We start from the raw sequence: 11,267 nt of genomic DNA on the forward strand, positions 1-11,267 counted from the left end.
GACCCAACACAGCCAAAAAAAAAAAAAAAAAAAGACACTGTGACCGGGCCAGAATTGGGCAAGGTGCGTTCCCTGGGTGGGGGGATGGAGAAGTCCCCCACAGGGGAGGTAGGGATGCAGGCCTATATCCTCCAACGTTTCAGAGGCCTGCCTCCCTCAGGCTGGGTCAGCTGTGGTGGCCACAGTGTCTGCCCAGAGCTCGACCAAGCTGGGCTACCTCTCTCCTCCCACCACCACCTCACATGGGCCCCTTTTTGGGCCTGGTCCATGGTAATCGTATCTCAGCTTGTGTTCCCATCTGTAGCCAGCCATGGAAATGCTTTGTTTTATTGTCCTTTTAAACATTCAAATGGTTAAATTCAAAGTGATCAATGCAGTGGCCCTTAGTGCCATCACAGTTCTGTGCAACCACCACTGCTATCTAGTTCCATGACATTTTCATCACTACAAAAGGAAACTCATTTAAGCACTTGCTCTGCATTTCTCCCTGTCTCCTGGTTTTTTTAAAGGTAAAATATGCACCTCGTAGAAAATCAATACAGTATGGGAATATCCACAGGGGGAGGTCTCCCTCCCAGTCTGGTCTCGGGGGCCCACCGCTGTCAGCAGCGTCTGTGTGCACTTCAGGTAACCCACCTGTGCACTCTCCCCACCCTGCTGCCTGTCACTTAACTGCATCTCAGGGGTCATCCACCTGTTTCCATCTCATCAACAGCTACCCAACTTTCTGTGCTGTGGATGGTCTGTAATTTAAGCACAAACAGGATCCTGTCTCTCCCCTGCTCAAACCCTCTTTATCTTTTGGGACTGCCCTGGTGGTCCAGCAGTTAAGACTCCATGCTCCCAATGCAGGGGTCCCGGGTTCGATCCCTGGTCAGGGAACTAGATCCCACATGCCACAACTAAAAGATTCCACACGTGGCAAAGAAGATCCCGCATGCCGCAACTAAGACCCGGAGCAGCCAAATAAATAAATAATATATATTTTAAAACCCTCTTCATCTTTTTTAAAAAAATATTTATTTATTTAGTCTGTACTGGGTCTTAGCTGCAGCACGCGGGCTCTTTAGTTTTAGTTGCGGCATGCAGAATCTAGTTCCCTGGCCAGGTATTGAACCCGGGCCCCCTGCATTGGGAGCGTGGTCTCAGCCACTGGAACACCAGGAAAGTCCCTCTCTTCATCTTTTAAGCCCTCATTTAGAGATCACCCTCTGGGGGCCATCTGAGCTTTCCAGGCTCCTCCCTCCTTTGTAGCTGATTTGGCACTGGGATGTCATTGTCTGGAGTCCAGCCCTCCCAGGTAGGGTAGGAGCTGTCTTCATCAATCTCGTATCCTCAGAGCCTAGCTCAGTGCCCGCACACGGTAGATGCTCAATAAGTGCCAGACGAGTGGCTTAGAGTTGAAGGCTGACTGTTGGAGTGGAGGGAGTTCATACTGGCCTTCAGGGTGCTGAGCCCAGACCAGGGCCGTCGGTGCCCACCAGGGCTGAGGATTCATCCAGCGCCCTTTCTGAGAGCTTGCTCCCTGTACCAGGAGGCCCAGTGCCTGGCCCTGGTTTACTGTAAACCTATAGGATTCCCCCTTCCTCTGACTGGCCCGGGGAGAGAGTCACACATTGCCCTCTGGCAGTCGGGGCCGGCCCCTGGGCTCCCTGCCTGCTGCCAGTCTGGTTCTCAAAGAGTTTTAAGAATCAGTCAGGCTGGGAATTTCCTGACAGTCCAGTGGTAAAGCCTATGCGCTTCCACCTCAGGGGGCCTGGGTTTAATCCTTGGTCAGGGAACTAAGATCCCGCAAGCAGCTCTGCTTGGCAAAAAAAAAAAAAAAGAATCAATCAGGCCCTTTCTCATCAGCCCTCACAGTTGGGGTCAGTGAGAAGTGGCAGGGGGGCTGCTCCATCTCTGGGATCACTCCAGTCCTCCACCTCTTGCCTCTCTCAGGGCCTGACATCCAGCTGGAGCCACTCAGGAAAACAGTCTCCCCTGCAGGACTGGCTTCCCCAGCTGTGCCCCTGTCCTGCTTGTACAGACATTTTTTATTTAAAAAAAGCAACCTTGTATCTTTTTGTAAGCTCCAATTATATTAATTATACCAAAAAGTCATCTTTATGCATCCTGCCCCTCCCCCCTCTGATATCGCAACTGTATTTTTTGTTCCATCTCCGCCCAGCCTTGCCTGGGCCACACTTAGCTCTTATCTAGTCAAGTCAAGAGAGCCTGTTGCCCTCTCTGAGCATCACATCCTATGGTGCGTCTTCATGGCTACTCGGAAGAATGGGACTGTCCGCTGGGAGAAGGCACTCTGCCTGGACACCTTGTCTGCAGTTTCCTGATGTTCTTGATAAGACTGCCATGTCAGGCTGCAGGACTCTCTCCTTTCTTCTTTGAAATGGCTTCCTCAGGATTAGTTCATCTTTCTAATCATTTGAGGCCCTTTGTCACTTTATTCCTGGTCTCCATCTCCCCAGCCATATCCTTCTTCCCTGAGGTCTCTGCAAAGTGCCATTGGATTTCTCTCTCCCACCATCTTCCAGTCCAGACAGTGGGCCTATTCATCCCTGTTAGAACCCTCGGGGAAGTCGGGACCTCACCCCGCATCTCTCTATACCTCTCCCTATTGGGGTCTCTGGCTTGAGTTTCCCAAAGCCCCTCCTTCTTTATTCCTGGAAATTCCCACCTGCACAGTGACAGGCCAGGGGCTTTTGACACTGTGATTTCACTCCAGGGGCTGCATAACTGTGAGGGAGAAGGCAGAGGTGTGTGTCCCTGGCCATTCCCTTCCACATCCCCTGGCCCACTCCCTCCCCGGGCCATGCCTGATGCTGAGAGGCCAAGGGGAAGGTGATCTGGGTCTCTCCTGTCCCTGTCACTGGTCACCAGACACTCCCTGAGCTCCTATGTAGGAAGCAGGAGGTGTAGTAAGCTGCACGGGCTACGCTCAGCCTGTGGAGTTTGAGTTTCAATTCTACTACTCGCTAACCGGCTAACCCTGGGCAAGGTATTAAACCTTCCTAGGCCTGTTTCGTCCACAAAATGAGGGTAATGGTTATATCTTCCTCAAATGATCATTATGAGGATTAGATAATGCCCCCAAATGCTTAGAGGGACATTGAAGGATTCCAGGACCAGAGTGACTGGTCAGATGTACCAGTTAGGAAGCTCCCATGGTGACAGGGCGAGGAAGACTGGGCAGGCAGACCAGGTTGGAGGCTGTGAGAAGACCCAGGCCAGAAGTAAAGGCCTGTCTTAGGGGCAGCAGCAGCAGCAGTGAGGCAGGGGCAGAGCTGAGAGCTGGGAAGCCACAGAATCTCGGGGCCTGGTGAGTAATGAAGAGGGAGCTGTGACTCGAGGGCTGCTGGTATGGCAGTGGCTGATGGCTAAGCCTCTTGCCGGAAATGGAAACAACCAAGTGGAAGCTGGTGGTGATGCACTGGAAGGTGAGCTCAGCTTGAGACCTGCTAGTTTGAGGTGTCAGCAGCCCCGCTGGAGACACGCTGTGACTTCTCACACCAGAACTTGGGCAGAAAACTAGAGGACGGTGAGCAAAGCCAACCTGCCCTCTGAGCCTGAGGTGGGAACTGTCTCCCTGACCTCCCAGTCTCAGGACTTCAGCTGTGCTGGGGTTTGTGTGCTTTGCCACCACTGTGCTTTTGGCCGTGCAGTTTCCTGAGGGGGGCTGTCCTGTATCTCCTTTCCTTAGTCTGAATTCTGCCCCTGCATGCAGCCTCCCCACCCCCCAGCCAGTGACAGCTCCCTGGTCTGGGCTCCCCGGGCCCTGGACCCTGAGTGGCTGTAATTATGGGGGCTGGGCCTGGGGCATACACTTGGGCATTCGCTTGCTCAGACAGCTTCAGGTCTGGAAAGGTGCAGGTGATCACCCAGGGTAGGGCAGGGCAGGGGGAACCCTGGGAACACCCAGGACCTGCAGTGAAGCTGAAGCTTCAGGGCTTGGGTCCGTCCTTGCTCCTCCTTGTGACTCCAGGAAGGAATGAGGGCGTCAGGGTAGATGGAGGCGAACTGGAGAGAGTGGGGTGTGGAGAAGTGGGCAGCAGGCTGCGGCAGCAGAGAGGCCCATTCAGACAGCCTGACGAATGTTCCTCAGCTTAGAGAAATGGCAGTCACCAGCAACCTTGGCAAGGGCAAGGGGCTGGGGAGGAGGTGGAGATGCTGAATGAAGATTCCTCTTTCCAGAAGTTGGTCAGGTGGCAGAGGGTGGTGGGGAGGGCTCTAGCAGAATGGTGGCCTCCTCTCTTTTGAACACGACAGACATGGCACTCTGAGAGCTGCAAGTTCAGAGGGGGGCAAACTCAGCCTCACCGAGAAGAGGCTGTGAGGGAGGTTCCTTTCGTGGAAGGTGGGTCTGAGAGTCCAGTGGGAGGGCCAGGCCAGGGGAGGTGACCCCACCACCCACATGGAGAAGGTTGATGACAGCTACTGCTCAGGTTGTTCAGGGAGAGTGCTTTAATGCTGGGACAAGGGCTTGGGGCTCAAGGGAGATCCAGGACCAGATGGCAGCCACCCAGGGCTCCTGAAATGAACAGGACAAAAAGGCAAAGGGAACCAGAATTGGTGGGCAGAGATAAGGCAGCCAGTTGGGGTGCCAGGATGGCCACATGGGATCATCAGGGTGGGGCCAGTCCCAGGCCAGGCTGCCTGAAGGGCTGAGAGGGAACCACTTACTGCTGCTCCAGAAATAAGGGCGGCCCTGCATTTGCAGGCTTTGTGTGGGAACAGGCAGGACAGGGACCCCAGAAGATGTAGAAATCCGGGGAAGCCTTCACAGGTTGTAACACCGACAGGGCTTCAAACCAGTCATGCTTACATTTTGAGGGGGAGAGACAACCCCTCCAACTGTAGTCTGGGTTCCTGATGCAAAGGAGGGAACTGATACGGGGGAGGGGGCTCCTTTTCCTCGGAAGCCAGGGGAGAAATCACCAATTGCTGGGTCGGGGCCTGGTGGGTCTGGAAGAGTCTGGGGACGGTTTCGACGGGGTGGGGGTAGGGGGCAACCGGGGACACAGGATTTCGGCTCCGTCTGCTTGGACTCTCAGATCACCCCAGGAAGTATGAGGACGTTCGGGGTAGACGGTAGTCCTGGGTCCCTGGGGGCTGGGCCGTGAGAACCCTCCGCCAGCCTGCACACCGAGAACGCAAAGAAAAACGACGCTCGTAAGCGAACACCGAAGAGTGCCGCGCAGCCGCAGAGGAGGCGGGACACCTCGAGCCCCGCCCCATATGCTAATATGGAGCGCCACCGCTCCGCCCCGGCCCGGGGACCGGACGGGCCTAACGCCGCGGGGTTCGGGAGGTCGGCGGCGCCCGATAGGGCACCTGAGGAGGCCGAGGTGGGGCAGGGCGCAGGGGTCCAGGCCGGCAAGGCGACAGCACAGTGCGTGGGCAGTCAGCGGGCCGCTAGGGGGCGTCCCGGGGGCGTGACGCCCCCTACCGGCGCGACGTGGTATGGCCGCAGGGGCGGGGCCCAGGTCATGTGACGCGGCCACGGCCGCCATTTTGTTCTGCGGTGCTGGTATTTAGAGCGCAGCGGCTGACGGCCCAGATCGCTTTGCCAGCCGCCTGATTGCTCGCTTCGTACGGTTCGGTGCTCGCCGCGCCCGGCCCAACCTCGCCCCCGCCTCACCCGCAGACATGTCCGAGGCCAAGAGTGGCCCCGAGTACGCTTCCTTTTTCGCGGTCATGGGCGCCTCGGCCGCCATGGTCTTCAGCGGTGAGCGCCGTGGCAGGAGGGACCCGGGAGGCGGGGGGTGCGCGGGGCTCGTGCCTGCTGCTCGCCGGGGTTCGGCGTGTGACGTCACTCTGACGTAATTTCGAGCTGTTGGGGGTCCCGGGTCTCACGTGATTGCAGGCCTGGGCCGGGGCCCTGAGGGCTGCAGGGAGCCGTTGGGTGTCTGGAGAGCAGGGCATGCGGGCTAGGCCCCGGTGTGTGTCCCAGGGTCTCCCAGGGGTCCCGGGCTGGCCCGTGGCCAGCCGGTCGTGTCGGTGCGGGGGTGGGGCGGCGGCGCCGCTGCCATCTTAGCCCCTGGAGAGGCGGGAGCGAGGCTGGGGTGGGGACTCGCGGTCCTGCGTCTGCTCCGCACCCGCCCCCCCCCCCCATCCTGCGGGCAGGTGTGATATCACACCTCGGAAAGATGCCCGGACCACGGGACCGACCCTGTCCGTGGGCGGCGGAGGTTGGGAATCCGGCCCTGGCGCTCCCCGCCGTGGTCCACAGCCCTTGCCCTTGTGGCGGCTTGGCCCGTCGGCGGGGGTTAGGTGGGTCTGCACCTAGGCAGGTGCTTCCGGTTAGGGCTTGTCGGTGTTTCCCAATACCCCTGTAGGCGGTGTGGGTTGGTTAGAAACGCTGGGTTGAGAGGTTGGTCTTGAGAGACGGCAGGGACCCAGAGGTGGGAGTGGAGTTGGGGGGTGGGGGTGGGTCAGAGAGGCCGAGGGTGCAGTATGGATGTCTGGGAGATAGGCCAGCCTGAGCACTGCGTTTGCGGACGCTTGTCTGGGTGAGTGAGGTAGCATGAAGCCTCAGTGTTGAGGGCACTGGGTTATTTTCCATAGAAGGATGTCTTCAGTTCAGGCCTGAATGAATGAATGACCTTTCTCCCCTTTCCTGAGGCCTGGAATTGGGAGGGGCTGCCCTAGGAATGGAGAAGGGGCCTTGCAGGGTTTTTGATGGCACCTTGGTTTTGAAGTTGGGTCTTATCAGTCCTGGGGTGTAAAATTCAATGAAAATTTTCCCTTCTGGGAGAAGAGCACTTGGGCCCGACCAGGAATGTGGGACCCAGGGAGGTGAGTCCTGACCCAGCTGCAGTCCCTGTGGACTGGTCTGGCCTGGTCTGGTCCAGGCCTTCTGAGGTAGGTCTGGTTTTGGGCTTTGATGACTCGCCCTGCCCCACCCTGTATGGTGGACTGGAGTGGCTCCCTATGCAGGTATGTGGAGGGATTGAACTCTAAACACTCTCTGCTGACTATAAACACTAGTGGGGTGGGGGCTTGGGGCCTCCCTCTCTGCCTGCCGGTCACAAGCTGCTGAGTGGGCCCTGCCCTTCCCATCATGTGCGAGTAAGGGGTCATTTGTGGTGGGAGAAGTGGCCTGTACTTCCCCTTCTGTCCTAAGCAACGCCTACTATTTCCACATCTTCCAGAGCTGCCTGCTCTCCCGTGCCTCCCAGCATGTTGCTGTACCCCCTTCCCCCCCACCCCCTTTTCTGCTCTTTGCCTCCGGAATGCCTCCAGGGCCAGTGCCTGGCCACTTGTGAGTTGTTGATTGTGTGTCATTGACCATGCAGCAATTCTCCATTGAGCTCCTACTGTGTGCCAGGCACTGGGGGATATCGGTGAACAAAACAAGAACCCTGCCCATGTGGAACTTGAATTCTAGCTGAGTTTGCCCCCGAACCCTTTTTCTGTATCTGGCTCCTGGCCTCCTTCCGGTCACCAGGTGCCTCTCTTCCTGTCCTTCTAGAACTTACTTGGTACTTTTGAATGGAGCCTGACCAACAGGTCTTTGGAAGTTACTGAGAACAGGGTATCACTGGTCCAGAGGTAGTTTGCTTGCCCCAGGCTCCTGGGAATTGGGGCCACCCGTTCTGGTTGGCTCGTATGCAGCTTCACTCCTGCTCCCCTCCCTACATGGGGCTTACTGTGGCCCTACAGTAGCCAGCTTCTTACTTGGGTCAGTTGGGTCAGACTCTGACTTAATTTCTTTCTCTAGAACTTATCTCCAGGGCCTGTCTTCGTCTACTTCCTTTGCCTTCCTGAACAGTTCTCAGGCCTCAGGTGTTGCTGCCAGGGTGAGTGCAAACTCTGTCCACTGCTCCTGTCCCAGATTGCCCCTGGCCTGCCTAGCGCTTGGCTGACTGGTCTTCTTACGACTGAATGAGGTCCACTCCCTCTCCCAATCCCCATCACCCATTCCAGCTTCCCTTTTTTTCTTAACTTATGACCCAAGTCTTGTATATTCTTTCTTCATCATGTCTTCCACGGAGCCGTCAGTTGCTCCTTTTCCATATCTTCTGTGACGTCCTCCCTACCAGTGAGCTGCTGGTGTTTGGCGCTGTGTTCACGGAACTGTGTCCTGATTCCTCTTTCTGTTCCTGCTCCATCTGGAGCACCTTCAGGCTTGGATTCTGGAGCTGGCATCCAGGGTCTTCCCAGCCCAGCAGCCTGTGTCAGGCTGCTTTTCCCTCTTGATGGTCATCCTTGTTTCTTCCCTTTGTTCCTCTTGTGGCTTCCCCACCCCCAGGGGAAGCACAGCCACATGATCTCCATGCCGCACTCTACAGAGAAGGGCCCAGCTCACTTGCTGACTCTCGCTGGCTCCAGCCTTGCCCCAGGGCCCACTGCCTGGGGTGCTGGCTTCCCTGTAATGGGGTCTCACCCAGTGCCACCTATCAGTCTGTGCCCTCGTCCTTGAGTAATGAGCCGTGGCGCTGGCCTGGTGTGGTGCTGGGCCTGTAGTAGGAGGCCGAAAAATGCACTGTTGCTCCAGGAGCGGCTTGGTGAAGATTGGCACCTGAAGGCTGGATGTTGGGGGTGTGGAGGGGAAAGCAATGCAGGTCCTGCTGCCCCCACCGCTGCCTCTCTCCCTCTGCTCCCTATCTGGTGTCTCTGCTCTGTGTGGTCTGGAATCTTCTTCCTCTTGCCTCACCTTTCTGTGACCACCTGCTCACTATCAGCCCTCCACTCAGTTGTCACCTCCCTTGTGAAACCTTTCCCCAGACCTCCCCACTCTTCCTGGAACGTGTTGCCATGCTTGGAGGGGCTGCGTCTGTCTCTTCACCAGGCTCAGAGCCCTGGGAAGGCAGAGCCCCTCTGACCTCATCCCTGCTCTGCAATGAGCACAGATTAGTCATCTTTTGGCAGCCCAAACAGGTGAGTCAAAGATGCACGGGAAGGACTGGGATTGTCCTGGCCCCTTCCACCTCTGACCCATGTCAGCATCTGCTCAAGCCGCACATTGGGAGCCTTGAAGGTGGCGACTGGAGTCAGAAAAGCTGCCTGTGCCCCTGTGGTTCTCTGTTGTACTTGGAAACGTTTTTTTCTAGGCTTGGAAGACAGGTCAGGAGAAGGGGGGCTTTCAGGAAGGCAGCCCACCCTGGGAAGAGGGAGGAGGGACAGTGGCAGGGGAGACAAGAGTCCTGCAGTGCCTAGAGCCTCCCCCGCCCCCAATTACCGGAGGCCTCAGCACAAGCTAGGCTTCTCACAGGTCTGCAGGGGCCTTGGGGTCTGCCTGGGTGATGGCTTCACAGCCCGCTGTCTTTCCTGTACCCTGTCCTCTCTTTGACTTGCCCTTTCTCTGGTTGGTCAGAGAGGATTCTCCCCAAACTCAAGAGCCCTGGCATGCTCTGTGGCTGAGGGTGCTGAGAGCTGCCTTTTCTGGCAGAGCATTCAGCCTGTTGACAGACACACTAGCCCTTGCTGCAGTGTGTCCCTGGTCTTGGAGTTGTGGGAAGTGCGGTGGGTAGGGTGGGGAGTGGGCAAACCTCTGGCCCGAGAGGATGAGAATTGCCAGGCCAGCTTCCCCTGACCGTACACGGCAGTGGCTCTTCCAGCGTGTTGTCTCTGCACTTAGTCCCAGGGCTTGTGGGCTGACCTGGTCTCAACATCTGGGCTGTTGACATAGCTTGTGCTTTTCCATGCCTTTCGTGATGTGGGAAAGTGCCTGGTGGGACAAAAGGTGCCCAGAATCTTCAAGGCTTCTGTGCCCAGCTGCCTGTTTCCCCATGTGACAGGGCAGCCTGTCACAGCTCCACCTTTTAGGTCTGAGGCTCCATGGGAGCATGGGATCTATGTAGCAGCCATAGGGAGTGCTGGTGAGCCTGGGTTGGGATTTCACAGGAAAGCAGGAGCCCATATGGGCCAGACAGCCATGAGGGCATCTGGTGGAGGAACCCATACCTTGGGTTCCTTGAGTGCCCAGCTATGGCTGTTCCTCTGAAGGCCACCTGCTCCTGGCCGAGTGCCACTTTCATCTTGCCCCTTGTGGGTGATAACTTGTGTTGGCCTTCAAGTATGCCAAAAGCTGCCCCCAGGGTCCTGGCCACAGGTGCTCTGGGCTCACCTCATCTTCTCTCCCTCAGCCCTGGGTGCCGCCTATGGCACAGCCAAGAGTGGCACCGGCATTGCAGCCATGTCTGTCATGCGGCCGGAGCTGATCATGAAGTCCATCATCCCGGTGGTCATGGCCGGTATCATCGCAATCTATGGCCTGGTGGTGGCAGTCCTCATTGCCAACTCCCTGAATGATGGCATCAGTCTCTACAGGTGAGGCCTGGGTTGCTCTCCCTACACCCTGCCTGGGGTAAAGCCACTGTGCGGAGCCAGGAGGGGTCTTGGGTGGATGGCTGGTGACCCATGCCTGCTGCCTTCCCTGGCTGCTGGCTAACATCCATCCTGTGTACTCTCTCCCCCAGGAGTTTCCTTCAGCTGGGCGCTGGCCTGAGCGTGGGCCTGAGTGGGCTGGCAGCTGGCTTTGCCATCGGCATCGTGGGGGACGCTGGTGTACGGGGCACTGCCCAGCAGCCCCGACTATTCGTGGGCATGATCCTGATCCTCATCTTCGCCGAGGTGCTCGGCCTCTACGGTCTCATCGTCGCCCTCATCCTCTCCACAAAGTAGCCCCTCCGGGCCCACCAGCCACAGAATATGATGTAAAGACCACCCCTCCTCATTCCAGAACGAACAGCCTGACACACACGCACGGGGCAGCTGCCTGCCAGTAGTTGGTCTTGTAAATGCGCAGTGTCCTAGTGCCCATCGTCTGTTGCCCCCAGCCTTGCCCCTGCCCGCCCCGTGCCGTGGACATCTGGGCCCACCACTCCCGGTCCAGGCCCCTGACCAGTGAGGATGCAGGCCTCAGGCCTCTGGCCGCCCCCACCCATCTGCCCTAGAGTGCTCTGTGTATAAGGATGAATTAGAGTTGTCATTTTCTCTTCACTGGATGTTTATTTATAAAGATTTGACCTGTTCATACGTCTGTGGAGCAGCCCTCCGTCTCCCAACTCTATAGTAATCTTAGGTAGACTTGCGTTGTGCGGTTACCGTTTGCCCTGAGACGCGTTGGATGGAACCACCTCCTGCAGCACTGGTTGCCGGGCCGTGGCGCAGTGTGTTGGGCCCACTGGGCCCTGGCGCCGAACCGTGTCCAATAAAGTTCTCGGATGTGACTGGATGCCTGGGTGTGGGTCGCTTGTTGGGGCCCGGGGCTCGCGGGTGGCAGGGCCGGGAAGGAGGGGCCGAGGGCTGGGCCACCCGGGAACACG

General features: G+C 57.5%; 1 protein-coding gene across 1 annotated transcript; it reads left to right on the forward strand.

Moving 5' to 3' along the window:
• The first annotated feature begins 5,237 nt into the window (after positions 1-5,237).
• On the forward strand, positions 5,238-11,176 carry ATP6V0C (ATPase H+ transporting V0 subunit c). Its single transcript, XM_059037387.2, has 3 exons — positions 5,238-5,722; positions 10,086-10,269; positions 10,419-11,176. The coding sequence occupies exons 1-3, from the start codon at positions 5,644-5,646 to the stop codon at positions 10,621-10,623; spliced, it is 468 nt and encodes a 155-aa protein (XP_058893370.1). The 5' UTR covers positions 5,238-5,643; the 3' UTR covers positions 10,624-11,176.
• The last annotated feature ends 91 nt before the right edge of the window (positions 11,177-11,267 follow it).

Source organism: Kogia breviceps, chromosome 14 (assembly GCF_026419965.1).
Source record: "Kogia breviceps isolate mKogBre1 chromosome 14, mKogBre1 haplotype 1, whole genome shotgun sequence".
In the NCBI taxonomy this organism is placed as follows: Eukaryota; Metazoa; Chordata; class Mammalia; order Artiodactyla; family Physeteridae; genus Kogia; species Kogia breviceps.

Bases quoted from the DNA above. Each gene is read 5' to 3' on its own strand.
- ATP6V0C (XM_059037387.2), top strand. From the start codon at position 5,644: ATGTCCGAGGCCAAGAGTGGCCCCGAGTACGCTTCCTTTTTCGCGGTC. The intron at 5,723-10,085 runs GTGAGCGCCGTG...TCTCTCCCTCAG, and splicing joins GGCCGCCATGGTCTTCAGCG to CCCTGGGTGCCGCCTATGGC. The intron at 10,270-10,418 runs GTGAGGCCTGGG...TCTCTCCCCCAG, and splicing joins GATGGCATCAGTCTCTACAG to GAGTTTCCTTCAGCTGGGCG.